Raw genomic sequence first — 17,945 nt, forward strand, 5'->3', positions numbered from 1 at the left:
GTATTGAATAGAATCATATACAGATATATACACTATACTTATACTTTTAAACTGTTGCCTATTTCCATTTAGACACAGTTCAGGGAAAGTCTTCAGATAGTCCAGTTCCACAGTCATGAAAAACCTGGAAACATTTAAAAATAGTTTTCTGGGCCGAAGTCAAAGAAATGTATAAAAGCTTTAAAAGTAATTGACATGCTTAAATGTTATTTTTTCCTAATATGGTCAGTGTTATTAAAGGAGCCGTATGTAAGATTGTGGCCAAAACTGGTACTGCAATCACTTTCAAATTACTGTAGAGCGGTGTATCCCCTCCCCCTCCCCCCTGACTCGAGGTTGCCAGATAGGCTGCAGGATCCATCAGAAACGCAGGCTGCTATGTAGCTGTGGAAACTAGAGCAGACCTGGCAACCCGGATGCCGAAACACTACTGACTTCGTGATTGGTAGATAGGTGGAGGGTGGAGCATCAGGCCAAAACACAAGATGACAACATCAACATCAGTTGAGGGCTGCAACTTCACTTTTTAAATGACAATATCCTGGCCGGACTACTGTTGTCAGTGATATAAGTATTTGAAATGAACATGATTTCTTAATGTCTAGTGACATATCAGGGCCATTTTATGATTAATTGAAATACATTTCTTACATGCAGCTCCTTTAAAGGTGTATTTGTAGCTGAGAAAAGGCAATATCATGGTCTCATTAAAATCCCTGAGAGTGAAAATGCAAATGTAGAAATTATGTTGAAAAGTTCATAGACTGAAATACACTATCATTAAAATGTTTGGGGTCATTTTAAGAAATTGTTTTATAAAAGAAAATTAAACTAAACAAACTATATTGGAAAAAGTGAGGTTTTAAATGTTGTTGTTGTTGTTGTTTTTAAAATGTTATAAAAAAAAAAGTTGTTCTTTTGAACTTTCTATTCATTAAAGAATCACAAAAAATGCATCACGATTTCCACAAAAATTATAAAGCAGCACAACTGTTTTCAACATTGATAATAATCAGAAATGTTTCTTGAGCAGCCAATCATCATATTAGAATGATTTCTGAAGGTAATGCTGCTGAAAATTCAACTTTGATCACAGGAATAAATTAAATTGTGTCTATCTCCCCTTCTCATGTTTCTCACAGGCGATCTCCAGGCTTTGTGACGACAAATATAAAGACTTGAGAAAAGGAGCCAAGAAGCGCTCAGTGAGTGCAGATAACCTGACAGTGGTCAGATGGTCCCCGGCCATCATATCCTAATATCGGTGGACGTTTGGGGACTTTCACGAGAGACTGAGAAAAAGAGACTGTCAGAAGAAGCGTTCTCTAAGAGGACACATACATGCTTCGTACCTCCACAAGACTCTTGAGCCTTTCTCCCTGCTGGTCGTATGGCTGCTGTATATACGAGACACCCACACAAAGATCACTTTCCAACCTGTGGCTTAGAGGAGAGAGAGAGAGAGAGAGAGAGAGAGAGGGGAGGATATATAAACGAGGGAGAAAGATGCCCAATGACTGGAACAGCATTCCAACAGCTCTGTGTCATACGTGTTTGCCATGTTAGGTGAGGAAGTGTTCGCACCATGATCTTGTCTGGTTAGAAAAGTTTCACCTGGATGTGTCGTTTCAAGATGGCCAAAATCAACCACTTCTCAAGATATCATTCCTAAAAGTATTTTTTTTTTCTGTGAGCTGATCACACTATTAAATCACCACTGTAGTTATACATACTGTTATTTAACATTTTGTTTAAGATTTGTTTGAATTAAATTAAAAGCATCCTCAATGACGGTTTATAAATCAGAAATTAGTCTTTAATAATGCACATTAATAGGAAAATATACAATTTGGATATCTCTGTTTAGTCTGATTATTTTATTTATTTTTTTAATGAATTTTTGTTATCCTTTTTTCCAATTTGTAATACTTGATCAAGGCAGTTTGTGTCATTTTGTCTTAATGGAAGTTGGCTTTGTATTTACAAAAGGAGAGTGTTGTGCGTTTCCATGGGACTTTCCTTTTGAAGTGGAAATTACAATAATTGGATGCCATGAAAAAATATGTTTCAATTGAAAATGTACTGTCAAAATAGATTGAAATTGGATGTTTTAATACTGTAATCAAAGTTTTTTTCTTTCTACAAAGCCAACAATGATGTTCCATGACCTTCACATTCGTATTATTTTTATACCCGTCTCACCCTTCGCTTCAACAAATGATGGATATACACATGCTGTGTCAGTCCTTTCCAAATTCTCAAAGCAATACATGCTCTGTGCTCTATTGTATACAAAACCTGCTAGAAAGATTGGAGTTCATTTGTGAAAGGTTGCTTGGTTACTTTTGCTTACAATTGATGTCTTGAAGTCCAAAAACATGCTATTAAAGGTGAGGCTAATAGTACCACTGCGATACAAATGTTTTGACAGATTGCAGTTTTATTTGTCAATTACAATGCGTCAAACCAGAGACTGAATTGAATTGGTGAAGAAGAGGAATTCCTGCTGTATCCACTGCCATCACCTGTGGTGCCTGCGTTCAGCGGGAATAAAGCCTTAGATATACAATATCAAAATTAACCATGCTATCTTCCATTCTCATTAAGACATCTAAATTAGTTTTTAGCAAAAGAAGTTAGTTTGTTTTGAAATTGGTTCTTCCCAGTTCAAAAGATCAGCAAGTGTTGAATTACGCTATCAGATGTGTGTGATAATGATTCGTTATATATAAATGTCATCCGTCTGCTAAGAGAGACTGAGACATATTCATCTGTGAGACTTCCAAAAATATCTTTTGTATATTGTACATACTTAAACCTACTTAAAGAAATTGAATTATGATCTTGAGATATTTATATGTGACCAGTATTTAGTTTTCTTAATTCGTATTCAATTCTGGTCAGTGATGGATAATAATTTGAAAAATATAAATATGTTGGTTGTTTTGTCAGGAATAAGTCAATCTTGTGGGATCTGACACAGTTTCGAAGCGCTGTTATTGAGTTGTTTTTCTTTATTCTGTCCTCAATTGAATGTCCAGTTGAGTTAAACCTTTTTTTATGCACCACAAAAAGTGGTAAAGCAATTTCCCAAGGTTATGTTGACATGAATGTAACTTTTCATTTTAGCAGCAATGATAAAAGAAAGCAATTTTCCGTACTTCTTGCTACAGATGACATCAAAATGGCCATTATTTTCAAGCAGTGTGTGTTTATTCTTACATTGATTATGATCTAGATTTAGTCATAATCTAGATCTAGATTTTTGTATTTTATTTCCAATGCCCAAAAAAGTCTTAACAAATTTACTTTAATAGTTTAATCTAATATAATCTGCACATTTTGTGTCTTTGTATACAATACAGTGAGTCGGCTATGTGATGTTAATGCATCCAACTGGACATACGAAGGTTATACATTGTTTGCAAAATCAAAAAACAAAATAGGAAATTATATTTTGCATGAAGACAATTAAGCCTAATTTAGGACCATAATATTTTAGCAAGTGTCACATATAAAATTATGCATATATATATATAACTTTTTATCTCACAATTGTGAGTTTCTGAGAAAAAAGTCATAATACAAACTCTTGCGAAGGGAAAAAAGTCGGAATTCCAAGACAAACTCGGAATTGCAAGGAATAGTCCACTCTGACCTTTTTTTCCTGCAAATGTGAGTTTATATCTCACAATTCTGACTTTATTTCTCGCAGTTGTGAGATACAAACTTAGAATTGCAAGTGGAAAAAAGTCAGAATTGTGAGAAGTCGCCATAAACAAACTTGACATAAACAAGTTTCCATACGAATTGACATTTTTTGGGGGAAATGTGGTTAATAGGCTTAATTATCTTATGCATACAATATATCATTTTTAATTTCTTTTGATTTTGAAGTGAAATATAACCCAGACATGTTCTTGACTGTTTCGTGAGATTCAGCACTCGTGCACATCTTGTGACAAGCATTCTGGACAAAGCGTGAAACTAAGACAGTGAACACAGATGTTTGTTTTGGTCTATTTCCTAAAGATGAAGGATGTTCTTTTCAAGGAAGTTCTTCTCCGTTCTTTGTAAATGGCGGCGCTTTAGACTCCCTCTGCACATTTTAAGAGTGTTGGAAATGGTTTGAAGTCTGGGAAAACATTCAAGGAAAGTGTCTTTGGGAAGGAAAACAGAATCATAAATCGAAAGACTGATTAAAAGCATTTGAAGATTGTATTATTCTATTTATTTTCTTTGAGCATGCGAGGAAGCAGCCCAGCGTTGGATCTGAAGAAGGTGTTGTAAACTGGAGGCGAGTGGCGTGTTTTAGCCGTGTGCACTGAACTCTACCTCTGCAGAGTTTTTTGATTCTTATTTAATACCTCTCTCTTGATCTTTCCATCTGTCTCTCTGTAATCCTTCTCGTTTTAATTGCAATTTCTAGGAAATTACAAATTCAGATCTTTCAGAACATTTATACTATAAATGGTTTCCTGTGAAAATAAGAAAACTGCTGTAGTTGTGAGTTTTAATTTTAAATTCAGTCACTGGTTGTATGCCTGTTATCATGAATAATACATTGTTGTTGTCATTTGTTTCTGTTCCAAACCCTTCCTCTGTATCCGTTTTCATTGTGCCAAAGGCTGAATCCTATCTCCTATGTATGATCTTAGTTCATTCTAATTTCTGTTTAACTAAGTGAACCCAGGCGCCTGCGGTCATATCCGCCCAGGAGCTGGAGGCTACGATGGTTGCATGCAGTTTCTTTGGTTCTCGGACTATGATTTTAACTGATGCTCCCAGTTCAGAAGCAATGTTTAGAAACCGCCACAAGAATAAACTTTTAAAGTTGCAATAAAACTGATTTGATGTGTTTTAATTGAGCCTGTTTGCATTATGCAGGATTAGGGACTACATTATATATAAAATATTTTGGGAGTGAATATTTTTCAGGGTAGTTTTTTATTTTTTTATGTACATTTCTGCACAGAAAAAAATATTGGCTAAAAATTCAATAAACATTCAAATTGAAAAAAAGTAACGTCGACATTTGGTGGCAAAATAATAGCCTTTTTTATTGTAAATTATTATTATTTTTATTGTAGATCTGATTTCTACAAAGCCCCTGCTTCCAAAAAAAATATAAAAGCCCAGAGTGCTCTGATAGGCCAGATAACCCAGTGCGTTGTGATTGGCCAAACACCTCAAGCGTTTGTCGGAAATGTAACGCCCCTTATAACCGCAAGCTTCAGCTTCCAATGCTTCAAAAGCAATTGTAAACACAAACGGTTAATAATGTCATCAGTTTTACCGAATCAGGGCCCATGATTCTGAAAATGCAGATGATCAAGCAGATCGATTGGAACCAACTTTGCAATTCCTGATTTCATCCATTTTTAGAAGGATATACAAAGGGGTTTTGCTTTCGCATCGAAACGCACAGCATCTCCACAACAATTCACTGAAGCCTTGTCTTCTTTCATATGCCTTTAGGTGGGCATTGTGCTAATATTTCACACTGTGACGTAGACGTTTGCGGAAATAATATCTGGGCTTCGATCGAGGCATTTTAGGCAAGTCTGGATCAGTGCTCTGTAAAAATAAATCCCGTTTGTGGGACACTGTGAGCTTTGTAACTTTGCAAATCATGCACAAATAGATCATAAAGGAAAAGGAAACCATTAAACAGCATCATACTGCCTCTTTAAAAGAGGTACCATATAGAAATCAAAGTGTTTTATTATTATTATATGAATAAAATACAGTTCATTGCTTTAAAAAATGGAATGTTGGAGCTATAAAGCCTATTCGATGCAATTTCCCTAGAAACCAGTCATATAGCCATCAATTGCATTAACTGAATTATATGAAATAAATAGTTCAATGTCCAAAAATAATGCATTAGCTATAATAAAGGCAGGTCATTCTGTACTTAGCATATGGTTTATTCATTTCCATTCTAAGTCTTCGGCTTTGCGCCTCTAAATGTGTCCCTGGTGAACTACACCATTGCTAGTTGCTTTAAAATGGACCTTTATAGCAGAGCTGGCCAGCTAATCCAATCACAGAGATACAGAGGCTAGAAAGAAGAAACTATTGAAATATTTAAGGCTGTATTAACAGTCATCTGTTCTGAATTGTCAATCACCACAAATGTGGAAAATGTATTCGTGTGCTGAAAAGAACAAATTGGTTAGACTTGCAAATGCTGAATGATTTGCATTGTCTTTTCCATGCAGGCATAAAATTAAACTGTTGTTCGCCTACTCACTTTTCAAACAGGATGCAATTTGCTGTACTCCTGTAATTAATCTTATAAACACATTCCAAAAAAAAGAAATAATCTCCCTACGTGATTCCCCAAGACAGGTTAATAATAATATTTAAGCAGAACCCAAGAACGTACGATGCAAAACAGCCTTTAATAAACTTGTTAATGAATAACATTATATATAAACTTACAGACTTAGGTCCACTACAACTTCCCTCAATGCCTCCAAAATATCAAAAAATGTTTTACAGTAAGTGTTCACTGGCAGCTGCCAATATATAATTTGTGTATCTATAAGTCTCCATTCATTAGAACGCAAGTCCTTCAAAAGCTCTGTCTATGTCCCACATTCAGAGGTCATTTAGAGAGGTCTAAAAGCTTATAGAGATTCCATCAAGATCTACTATGATCCCAAGGCATCCAGTCATGTCAAACACCTCAAGGACAGAGCTAAAGAGGGGCTTCTTTTTAATAATGTATAATAACCTAGCTCATCGCTAACAGAAGCCAACCAAAAGGGACCTCATAGCTTTCAGATTAAAAGTTTTCAAATTAAATTGGTAACACTTTATTGTGATGGTCTCTTTTGAACATTCTGTTGACAAAGTAACTTTGCAACTACATGCATGTCAACTTATTCTAACACTAACCCTACCAGTCTACTCATACTCAACTAACACTCTAATGACAGTTAGTAGACATGTAGGTGCAGCGTTACATATAGTCAACAGAACGTGATATATAGTGAAACCAACCCAACAAATCTCAACACCCAACAAAACACTTACAGTTATGTAAATGCCTTTATTATCTTAATATCAAACAAATGCATCAAAATAAAACTCATGTCGACATAAAAAGTCTTTCCTAAGGATTATGCCACTCAAGACCCTCTATGAACTGGCATTGAAATACTTTCCATCATACATGAGGATTTAATACGGGTTATTTGATGCCTGATGCAGCTAGTTATTCTCCTGTAAGGACAAACAGAGCCCAAATATCACAGCAAGGCCTGCGTGCCGACATGCCTTTGGTGGGTAAGAATAGCCCCACAATGGAGCTCACATCTCTCGTCTTCTGTTGTCTGAGAACAGTTGTTGTCAGGACGGAGGAAGAGGTAAGATAGGAAGCCAAGTTGGTGGTTACTCGTGAGTCTTACCGTTGCGGATTACACCGGACCTGGTATAAAAGGACCTGAACAGGATTTTGAGTGCTTGTAAATGGGGTTTATTTTTAATGCCTGCTTGGACTGAGTTTAATACAGTCTGTAAAACTCGTTTTCTTATGTGGAATCAAGTGGGCTGTGCTTTGACCAGCGAGATACTCTTGGGTTTGGAGGCCTAAATCTGCTGGCATGGCTAAACTGGCTGCATCAGGCATGATATTCATAACACTGAACCACAACGTCAACCTCACAGGTATGCGTACACTTTTACTGTTTTAAAACCCATTTAAACAGAAGCTCCAGGAAGTATTTGTGCATTTAAACCAAACCAACAATGTCTGAATGTTATTGTATTTGATTTAAAAAACCACCATTCATTTTAAAGATAGCTCATTTTTACATGCACTTAAGTTTGTTAGATTTTAAATGATAAAATAATAGATATACTGTTTGAAGATAATGAAGATAAGGACACTTGCTGGTTGTCAAACATTAGTGGGTGTTGGTAATAAATGTGATAAACTATACCTGACTTCATCCATTGAGAATCACCTTGACACCAGTTCCTTCATTTAAAAAACAGCTAATTTGTTGGCAGATGCCTCATGTTTATTTATTTATTTATTTATTTATTTGTATCTCATGCAATGATATTTATACATTCTGAACTGTCCAAATACTTTTTGGGACCATTGTATCATTGTTAAGTGTTTACAGAGTTTATGCATAATGCAAAACAAAGATGAAGCAGCAATTTATTTTGCAGTCCTGTTCCCCATGTACATACGATGTATTTATTATAGTTATACCTGGGTAATAACTAGCAACTGACCCTGAACCTATACCCTAAACCTAACTTTAACCCATGTACCGGTAGTTACTTTATATTACCAGTAAGTGCGCGTACTGTAAAATAAAGTGCAACCCAAGATGATTTACTTATATAAATCTTCTCTAAAATTTCTGCAAAGTGACAAAATCGCTTTAACGTAGATGTAATATTGTAAAAAGTATTTAGGCAAAGCCATAACATCAAAAACCATATCCGCTGAATATCAAGCACAAATTTATATGATCCTGCCAGTGTTCTGCTACATATACTCTAAAACAATTGAGGCATATCTTATATATTGACATTAAAACAATACTGAACTTTCATTTGTCAAAAGAATACCTGGCTAGTTTATTTGTTCAATTGAACAACATTAAGTCAATTTCCAGACCAATTTGAAAAGGAACATTATAGTTTATTTCAGAATAAGATCTGTATCAACTGGATGCTCTCTTTCTTTCCTTAGGGAAAGCATGGCTCATCTTGGTGGTATTCCTAAGGATCCCTGTCTTGCTGTTTGCTGGTTATCCCCTCTACCAGGATGAGCAGGAGCGATTTGTGTGTAACACCATTCAGCCTGGTTGTGCCAATGTGTGCTATGACATGTTTGCCCCTCTTTCCCTTTTCCGATTCTGGCTGGTGCAGCTCACCACCCTGTGCCTCCCCTACATGATGTTTGTCATCTATGTGATCCACAAAGTGAGTTCTGGCATAGCTGCTGATAGCAGAACTTCTGAGTCCATAAAAGCAGACTATCAAGAATCGTTCGGGAAAGCATCTCTTTGCAAGACCGTTGTGAAGGCTGAGAAGGGGCGAGTGCAGTACTTCACAGGAGCCTACATCTTGCATCTGTTGCTTCGGATACTTGTAGAAGCTGGATTTGGAGCTGCCCATTATTACTTGTATGGCTTCCACATCCCCAGACGCTTCATGTGTCAGCAGACACCCTGCACAACCATAGTGGACTGCTACATCTCTAGACCCACTGAGAAAACCATCCTGCTGAACTTCATGTTGGGGACAGCTGCTTTGTCCTTGCTGCTAAACACGTGCGACTTTATCTGTGCCATCAAGCGCTCCGTGAGGCAAAAAAGCAAAAGAAAGATGCTGGTGGAGAAGATGTATGCAGAGGAGCAGTACTACCTGTCAGAGAATGGGAATCAAGGTGCGGATGTCAGCATCCCGCCAAATCAAGACGTGAAGGGACCGGGAGGGTTCCGCAAAAGAGGGACCAGAAACTCGAGTGGCGATGAAGCTGCTTCTGTGCTTTTGGAGGATGACCCTCCACCACCCTTACCTCTTGGAGGAATGTCTACAATTTCTGGAATGCCTGGTTCCAACAACAATGATGATAGCAGCAGCTATCAACCCACCCAAGAAGAGGGGATGGTAAGAGAGGGCAGTGAAGTGGCACTGTACCCCACTGAGCCTTTGGGAAGTCCTAAAACCATCCGAGTTAGCAAACACAGTCGTCTCAAACCTCCGCCCCCTCCACGAAGGGACAAACTAGCTGCTCAAGGTGCAATTGATGTTTCGGGAGCAACCGCGGTGTGTACCAGAAGAGTAGGGCAATATACTCTGGTAGAAATGACTACTGGTGAAGACAAACCGACTTGCAGTGGAGATGGCCAAGAGAAGAGGTCAGAGTGGGTTTGAATGTTACTCCAGAAGACTGACATATGAATTTGGCTACTGGCATTTTTAGCATGTATTCTCATACATCGTAAGTTCTGAAGTGGCATTTCAAACGCACGTGAGTTGCAAAGAAAAGTTCTTTGGAACTTGACTGGAATAGATTGCACGGTGAAATGCGAGGTATTATTAGAAGATGTCAACCTTGGATCAACTACGCCTATCCGCATCCACCTGCCTCTCTTATGTTTGTGTCAGCTCTTTCTTTCACCAAGCAGACGTGCCTTGACCCTGCTAACATCAGGGGACAGCTAAGGCCGTTCTAAAAACAGGCCGGTTGCAACCACCCAAGATCTGTGAGGATGAAAAGCTAAGACTGACATACTTTCTGCTTCAGCTGGGGTGGCCACCAAAAAAGAACAACCCTGAGGGTACGAAGGTGCTACCTGTTTTAAAGGGCCTCCAAAATCCTCTAGCCTGCAAAATCTCAGGGACTGTCAAGTCTCAATCAACAGCACCCCATTATTAAGCAATTACTGCCCAGACTGCTTTTGTATTTATGGAGGTAGCTTGTAACACTATTTCAAGGACCTGCTGGACTTTGGTTTGGAGCTTTAGAACAAACACTTAAAATAGAGCTCCATAATCTGGTGTAACACGAGAGCAAGACAATGCACGCATTTCAGACTCTCAGAAGCTAGCCGCAACATGCAAACGTTTGGACGTGTTAGCTTTGGACAGTCACCTAGACCACAGCCCTTCTGTTCTCACAATGTTAGTCATGTGTCTTATTAAACACACCAGAGACCTGTCTATTTATGATGTTTCCTTATACACCACTGATGCTGCTAGCTGCTAGGCTTTATAGACTGCTTCAAAAGTAGACTCAGGGAATAAATCAAATGTATAAATGAACTGCTTGCATGTATCAATAGGCCTATTGTAACAAGCTAAAAGGCCTTCTGTAACATTATAAAATAGTATTTACCTTTTACAGCAATTTATTGCATTACATTATCAACATGGGAAGCTAAAGGTCTATAACAATTCTGTAACATGTCCAGCATGTAAACTCACATCTTTGATGCTTTTTTAAAAACTTTTGTTGTTGTGGTTGCAATTTGCCAATTCTCTGCATTTTTTAAATATGATGTGTGAGAATTGCCCTCTAATGGCTGTTATCATATTGTCACCGCATTAATGCATTGTATTGCACAACGTGTTTTTTGTTGTTGTTGTTGTTGGTTTTTTTGTTTTGTTTTGTTTTTTTTCAAAGAGAAAAAATGAAGGTTGTTTTTGAAGTTTGTTCTTGATATGACATTCAAGGTGAAATCTTGTCCTAAATTGGTTTGAAACCAAGGAACTTGACTGTCACCCATGTGTGCAGCTTCCACTGTTACTGCTTGCACTGAGACTTACTGCCCTCTGCTGGCAGGAGTTGGTAATGCACTCCACTGGCTTCAATTCTTAATTTTAACTAGAATTGATACAGCCAGTGATATAAAATGGGCGTTATCTAGCGCCCCGGAAGTTGTCTTTAATTGGTCAGGTAAGGCTGCGTTAAATCAAGGAAATTTAACACACATAATGTTACGAAAGAACACCATAGAAACAGTGTAATCACCATGGGAAAATCTCAGAGTAAAACTGGGAGTTGATACTGAAATATGATACACCAGTGTTTTGCCAGATGATAAGTTTATCTATGTATCATCTTTTTACTCTTTTAATTAATTTTATAACTGCACCATATATCTTGTTTAATTTCTTTTAAAACTGTTTTAATTTTCCTTGCTTTTATTTTGTGATTATTTTAATCCCTTTCTGTAAAGGAATTGAAATGTGCTATAAATAAACTTGCCTTGCCTTGCCTTGCCTTAAATAATACTTTTCCATGTGGATTATCAATTAAATCTCTGTTAAAGATTGTAAGACTCATTATTCAGGTATAAATGATCTTATATTCAGACATCTGCTGTGGCAGCGCGTAGACAGTGTCGTCACGTGTTATCTGTTACTTTTCTCAGCGCTATAGAGTAAAGACAAATCACGGTCGTTTCCGATTTCTCGATGACGGTTCTATTTTTATTGATTGATTTCATAGAATTAGTCAATTAGATGTGTCAAAATTGTATTTGCATGTCACATAAAAATCTTTGCATTAACATTTTAAAGATCTTATTTGGTTAAAAAATGTCACCAATTTGGTATAAAGCGGTCTGAGATTGAAATTCTGAGGATTTGAGTTTCTGAGCGCGAACACTTGAGGAAAAGTATAGGCAAGATTCGCATCTTAATGGTTTAATTCTGTCTGTAAAGCGAACTGTTAACACATTCTACTACAAATGGTTGTAGTCTCATGGCTTTATTATCATAATACTGATGAACTCGCCACAATAAATTAAAAGTGAATAATGATTGTGAGGACAAAATATTATTCATAGGCATAGGCCTTTTTTAATATAACTTTTCAACATTTTCTCATAGTTAACTTTTTATGTTCTGTCAGCGACATATTTACATTGAAATAATGGACGATCATAACATTTGATTAATTCATTTATCTGTAAAAGTTAACGCTTAAACATTTCCACACTTCCCACACAGAAAACACACAATGCACTTAATGTTTGCTTATTGCTCTTGGATGTGTAGAAATTTACATATCTTTAGCACTTACAGCCTCGAACTATCTGATACGCCTACGTGTAACTTAAGAAATCATCTGATAATGTGTAATGACACTACTTTAAGACGATAAAATCTTGCAAATTAAAGGGGTAGTTCACCAAAAAAAAAAAAAAAAAATCATTTTCTCACCATAAAGTTGTTCCAAACCTGTATACGTTTCTTTCTCCTCTGAACATACAAAAAATAAATTTGAAAGAATGTTGGTAATTAAACAGTTGCTGGTCCCCATTTACTTCTAGTAGGAAAACAAAAAATGCTACGGAAGTCAATGGGCACTCGCAACAACTGTCTGGTTACCAACATTCTTAAAAATAACTTTTGTGTTCAGCAGAAGAAAGAAACTCATACAGGTTTGGACCAACTTTGTGAGTAAATTATGACAATTGTCATTTTGGGGTGAACTATCCCTTTAAGCTTGGCATTTTTGTGTAATTCTTCACATTGGCCGCTAGATGGAGACACATTACATCGAAATAAGTCGTTATTGTTGTCAGAAGATTCATAGGAATGCACTCTAATTGTTTTTCAAATATTGTACTTTGCTTTCAAACCATATCTTATTTTTTATGAAGGACAACTTTACACCGGTTTCCACAATTTCTTACCTTCTCGTTTTGAAGTATCACGAATGCAACAAAAAGTTTGTTTTGTATGTGTAAAGGTAAAGATGGAAATACCACATCAAGTTTTTAAATGAAGTGTGAACAGAAATGAGAAAAAGATCTTGCAACTCTAACCCCCGGTTTCATAGACAAGGCTTAAGCTAGTCCCAGACTGAATTGCATGTTTGAGCTGTTTTAACTGAAAACATATCTTAAAATATGTCAGTGCCATTGTTTTGTCTCAAGATGCACACCAGTAATGTTTTCTTTAAAATACACGTTTATAAAAGCTACTTAAATGTCCTAATTGAACTAAGGCCTAATCCTGGCTTAATCTAAGCCCTGTCTGTGAAACCAGGCCCTTATGTCTGAGCTAAACACTCCTTGAAAAGTATTACTATTTACTGACTTTCATAAAGGCCATATGATTTTAGATCATTGCATTAGTCTCTAATTGAGTAAATGATTTATCATAAGCACCCTGGTTTCCTTGGAGTTAGGCTGAGTATGAAATGAGTTAGAGAAGTTGATTCAACCCGCTTACCAACCCTTTTACATTCACTAAAAATACAGAGAAATAAAATATTCCAAGTTACATTATATAAAATGACTCAAAACCAACCATTTCATTTTACAACACTTTCTGTGTCATTCTTTGTCTAAGAAACTCTCCACAAAAAGGGTCTGTGGATTACGCAAGGGACCACCTGTAGGTTTCCATTCACCGTCCCTGTGAGTCTTAGCTACCATTAATACCACAGCTGAAGTTCAAAAAGGACGTTTTGATAGTGTTAAATAAAATTAAACTGTCACAGGTTCTCTCTAACAAAACATGGCTGGGGCCCCGAGCTTCAAATCATTTCTATAACGTCGATCAAAGGACAACGGTCTCAAATTAGACATGAAAAAAACTTGGCGCATCAGTCTAAAGGTTCTATCTACATGGCACCTTTATTCTAGACTTTAAAAGAAAGATCAAAGTTTCCCCAGATGAAAAGGCCCGGTTTCCTGCATTTAAACCCCGGTCCCCCGGCCCTCTTTTAGTAAATTAAGTAGCAAGCATCACGTGAAGGGTTCAACAATTACGGAGATTCTCCAGCACAAGGCCCTTGTCTCTAATTAGGCCTCAGATAGCTAAAAGAGTTTCTCCACAAAAGCATCTTCAATGGGAATGACCACAAAAGCAGCAGAGATGCGGAGCACTCAGTAACCCAGAAATACAGATTCCTCAAAAAGTTTTTATTGTCAAAATAAAAGTCATATTTGCTTTTCATGTGGCATCTACACTATATACAAATGTACAATAAATTTATAAATCTTCTTTTATACACCATTTACAAGTTTGTATAAATACATTTCGCATTTAAAAAAAAAAAAACAACCCGTATATAATAACAATAACAACAATAACAATTGGGCACTAAGACATTAAGGCTTATTTAAACCATCTTTGATTGTTCAGACAATTCAAAACTTGTCTTACAACAACGTGTAAAAGTACACTCAAAAAAATATTAAGCCTTTTTTTCAAGATTTTCATTTCAATTCATAGTGAGATTCCATCAAATTGAATTGAATAGTTCTTACATATATTATGAAGTAAGAATTTTAATTGAGTAAAAAAACTAGAGCTTAGTCATATTTTATTTATTTATTTAATTTGTGAAAACATATCACATAAACTATAGCCTAAATGTTCCATTAAGAATTCTACTTTAGTATAAATGTTTTATTAAGCTCTAGTTTTTACTCATTTAAAATTCTTACTTCACAATGTGAATAACATGTAAGGAATATTTCAGTTGGATGGAATTTTACTATTAATTGAGTAAATCTTGAAAAAAAAAAAAAAAAAGAGTGTGAAGGAGACAAATGCTGCAAGTTGGGGACGTGTGTTACTCCACTAGGAACAATAATGCCCAAATTCTCCTTAAGAATGACTGATTGCATGTCATGTCCATATCAATAGAATGGAATTAGCGAAACGCAATTGTTTCTGCATTGTTTCAACCAGTTCTTCAGCTAATAGAAACCATCAACAAGTTCATTTGTATGCAAATGACTGAAAGGCTAAGAGACCCCCCAAACAATTAATAGGGTTTTCTTGTTTCAGACCTGGGACAAAGGCATCTGTTTGGGGCACGACACTGAGCTGGCGGTACCGGACCTCCACGTTAATCCCGTGCTGACGTCACTGTACATGGAGCCACCGGAGCCCTTACTGCCCCAGCAGCAGCGCGTGCAGAAACTCCTCCAGGACTCCAGGGTCTTCCCGGACCAGGTCCAAACTCCAGAGGTGATGCCCACCAGAAGGCACATAAAGTATTTGAGCATGAAGACGGCATAGTCCGGCCTCTTTATCTCCTGCTCTAATAAACACGAGCAGTTGTGTGTGATCTCCCAACTCTGTCTGTTATGCTGCTCGTAGAAGTAACACGCCACGATGATGGTGGCGGGAACCGTGTAGAGCACCGTGAAGATCCCGATTCGGATCATCAGCTTCTCCAGTTTGTCAGTTTTAGTGCCACCTTGCTTAATGACACTTCTGATTCTAAAGAGCGACACAAATCCAGCCAAAAGAAACATGGTGCCGATGAACAGGTAGATCACTAGCGGCGCCAACACGAAGCCCCGCAAGTTGTCCAAGTTCTGGTTGCCCACATAGCAGATCCCTGCAACCGGGTCGCCGTCCACCGAGCTCAGCGCGAGCACGGCGATGGACTTCATGGACGGGATGAGCCAAGCGGCCAGGTGGAAGTACTGAGAGTACCCCGCGATGGCCTCGTTGCCCCACTTCATGCCCGCTGCGAGAAACCAGGTGAGCGAGAGGATGACCCACCATATCGAGCTGGCCATCCCGAAGAAATAAATCAGCAAAAACACAACGGTGCACAGCGCGGGGCCGGTGGTTTCGTAGTGAATGTGCTCCACGTCATACTCCCGGTTACAGGCCACTTTTTCGTGCCCGGCGATCAATCGCACAATGTAACCGATCGACACAAACATGTAACACGCCGAAAGGAAAATAATCGGGCGCTCGGGGTATTTAAACCGCTCCATGTCGATTAGAAAGGTAGCGACGGTGGCGAAGGTGGATATGAAGCATAACACCGACCAAAGTCCGATCCAGAAGGCCGTGAAAGTCCGCTCGTCCTGGGTGAAATACGGGTTGTGGCAGGGCATGGCGCAGTTGGGGATCTGACCCGTCTTGACGCGGTTATACAGCGGGTGTCGGTCGCTGTTCACCGCCACCATCGGCGCGCGGCACTGGCAGCCCGGCTCGCAGGGTTTAGTCGCTTTGGGTCCGACGCCAGCGCGTCCGCTTTTCTTTTTGTGTGGGTTAAAGGCTTTGCTTGGGTAGTTGGTGGGTTTGGACAGCACCGGCGACACTGTGGTGGAGTCGGTTCGGTTGTAGTCCATGCACAGCGTGTCTGGCGCGCCCTGCACCGGCAACGAATCGCACCTCATCCGATCCGGCCAAGGGAAGCCGTACTGCCGCATGAGCGGGGCGCAGCCAGCCTTCGCTCGCTCGCATACGCTCCGGCACGGCGGCAGGGGTTTCTTATAGTCCTCCAGGCATATGGGGGTGTACATGCTGCACAGGAAGAACTTGAGATCCGGGGAGCACTGGATCTCCACCAGAGGCCAGAACTGGTGCACCTCCAAGCCGGCTTCATCCTGCGTGTCGTGGTTGAACTGGTTGGGCATGTAGGTGTAGTTGTAGCCGATGCCCTTGCACAGAGGAACGGCTATCTCCTGACAGGTGATCTCCTTGGCCGTGGTGCCGCTCGACCGGGGCAGCAGGGCAAGCGCGAGGAACAGGTAAATCCCCAACAGGTAGCACTCCATCCTTTCCCCCCCTGTCAACACAAGCAACGCAGCGCTGGAAATAGTTGAGTTCAGATCTTGCAGAGCAGACCCATCTCCGCTTCACTTGTTTGGCACGGAGTTGCGGTTGGGTTGCATACCGAGAATAAATAGCCGCGGGCAAAATGGCTGAGGGAATAAATGCAAGCGTTTCGGATTTCCTCTCCTTATTCCTTCTCCGGCGACTTGTAAAAAAATAAAATAAAGCCGCGTTTCTATGTTTCAAACTTCTCTGTTAACAAGAAAACTCCCGGTGTAAACGCGTTTTCTTCATTCGTGGTGTCCGCGAGAGCCTTTCTCATACAAATCAGTGCTGTCGAGCAGGACGCGCTGAGTATAAAAGACAGCCGGATAGACACGCCCCCCTCGCGACACTCACCAATCACAGAGCAGCAGGGGCGGGCTGCCCTGACCTGTCAATCAAGTTTGCTCAAGGTGTACAATTGCAGAACGCTGTTTTTGAAATACAAATTAGACCAGATACAAGTTTATATGACTAAAGGAGGCGCAGATCACACCTAAATCAAATTAACATTTGTATTGAAAGTTATCGTTTGTATTGAATCTCTAATGTATGGTTTTAATATGTTATTTGATGTCTTTGTTTGTTTACTAGCCTTGTGTAGCCTATTATAACGTGTTTTAGATGTTCTTTGTTGTGTTAAAATTGGAAAATTTCTGAAAGATAGTAGGCTATTATTCAATTATTATTATTGTTTTTACTCTTGTTTTTTTTTTTTTAAATAACATATAGATGCATAGAAAATGAATGCTTTTATGAACATTGAGATTTAAAGTAAATTCATACATATAGCCTATGTATATATATATATATATATATATATATATATATATATATATATATATATATATATATATATATACACACACACAGTA

At 38.4% G+C, this 17,945-nt stretch overlaps 3 protein-coding genes across 6 annotated transcripts in view; 2 read left to right on the forward strand and 1 right to left on the reverse strand.

The window, feature by feature from the left end:
* ccny (cyclin Y) overlaps nt 1-4,845 on the forward strand; it is a 58,732-nt gene extending 53,887 nt beyond the window's left edge. For 3 of the 4 annotated variants that reach the window (XM_084102232.1, XM_084102234.1, XM_084102235.1), the window contains one exon: nt 1,143-4,845. In XM_084102232.1, coding sequence (XP_083958358.1) covers nt 1,143-1,259 — 117 coding nt within the window. In that variant the 3' untranslated portion in view covers nt 1,260-4,845. The remainder of the gene's footprint in view (nt 1-1,142) is intronic. The other variant, XM_084102233.1, reaches the window with a different exon arrangement.
* A 2,768-nt stretch (nt 4,846-7,613) lies between these two features.
* Nucleotides 7,614-9,912, forward strand: gjd4 (gap junction protein delta 4; the record flags this gene model as incomplete). Its single annotated transcript, XM_084103355.1, has 2 exons — nt 7,614-7,677; nt 8,723-9,912. The coding sequence occupies 2 exons, from the start codon at nt 7,614-7,616 to the stop codon at nt 9,910-9,912; spliced, it is 1,254 nt and encodes a 417-aa protein (XP_083959481.1).
* Nucleotides 9,913-14,399: 4,487 nt separating this feature from the next.
* Nucleotides 14,400-17,357, reverse strand: fzd8a (frizzled class receptor 8a). Its single transcript, XM_084103370.1, has one exon. It carries the CDS (start codon nt 17,028-17,030, stop codon nt 15,291-15,293), a length of 1,740 nt encoding a protein of 579 aa, XP_083959496.1. The 5' UTR covers nt 17,031-17,357; the 3' UTR covers nt 14,400-15,290.
* Between the last annotated feature and the right edge of the window lie 588 nt (nt 17,358-17,945).

Source organism: Abramis brama, assembly GCF_963993115.1.
Source record: "Abramis brama genome assembly, chromosome: 24".
Taxonomy (NCBI): Eukaryota; Metazoa; Chordata; class Actinopteri; order Cypriniformes; family Leuciscidae; genus Abramis; species Abramis brama.

Bases quoted from the DNA above. Each gene is read 5' to 3' on its own strand.
- fzd8a (XM_084103370.1), bottom strand. From the start codon at position 17,030: ATGGAGTGCTACCTGTTGGGGATTTACCTGTTCCTCGCGCTTGCCCTG.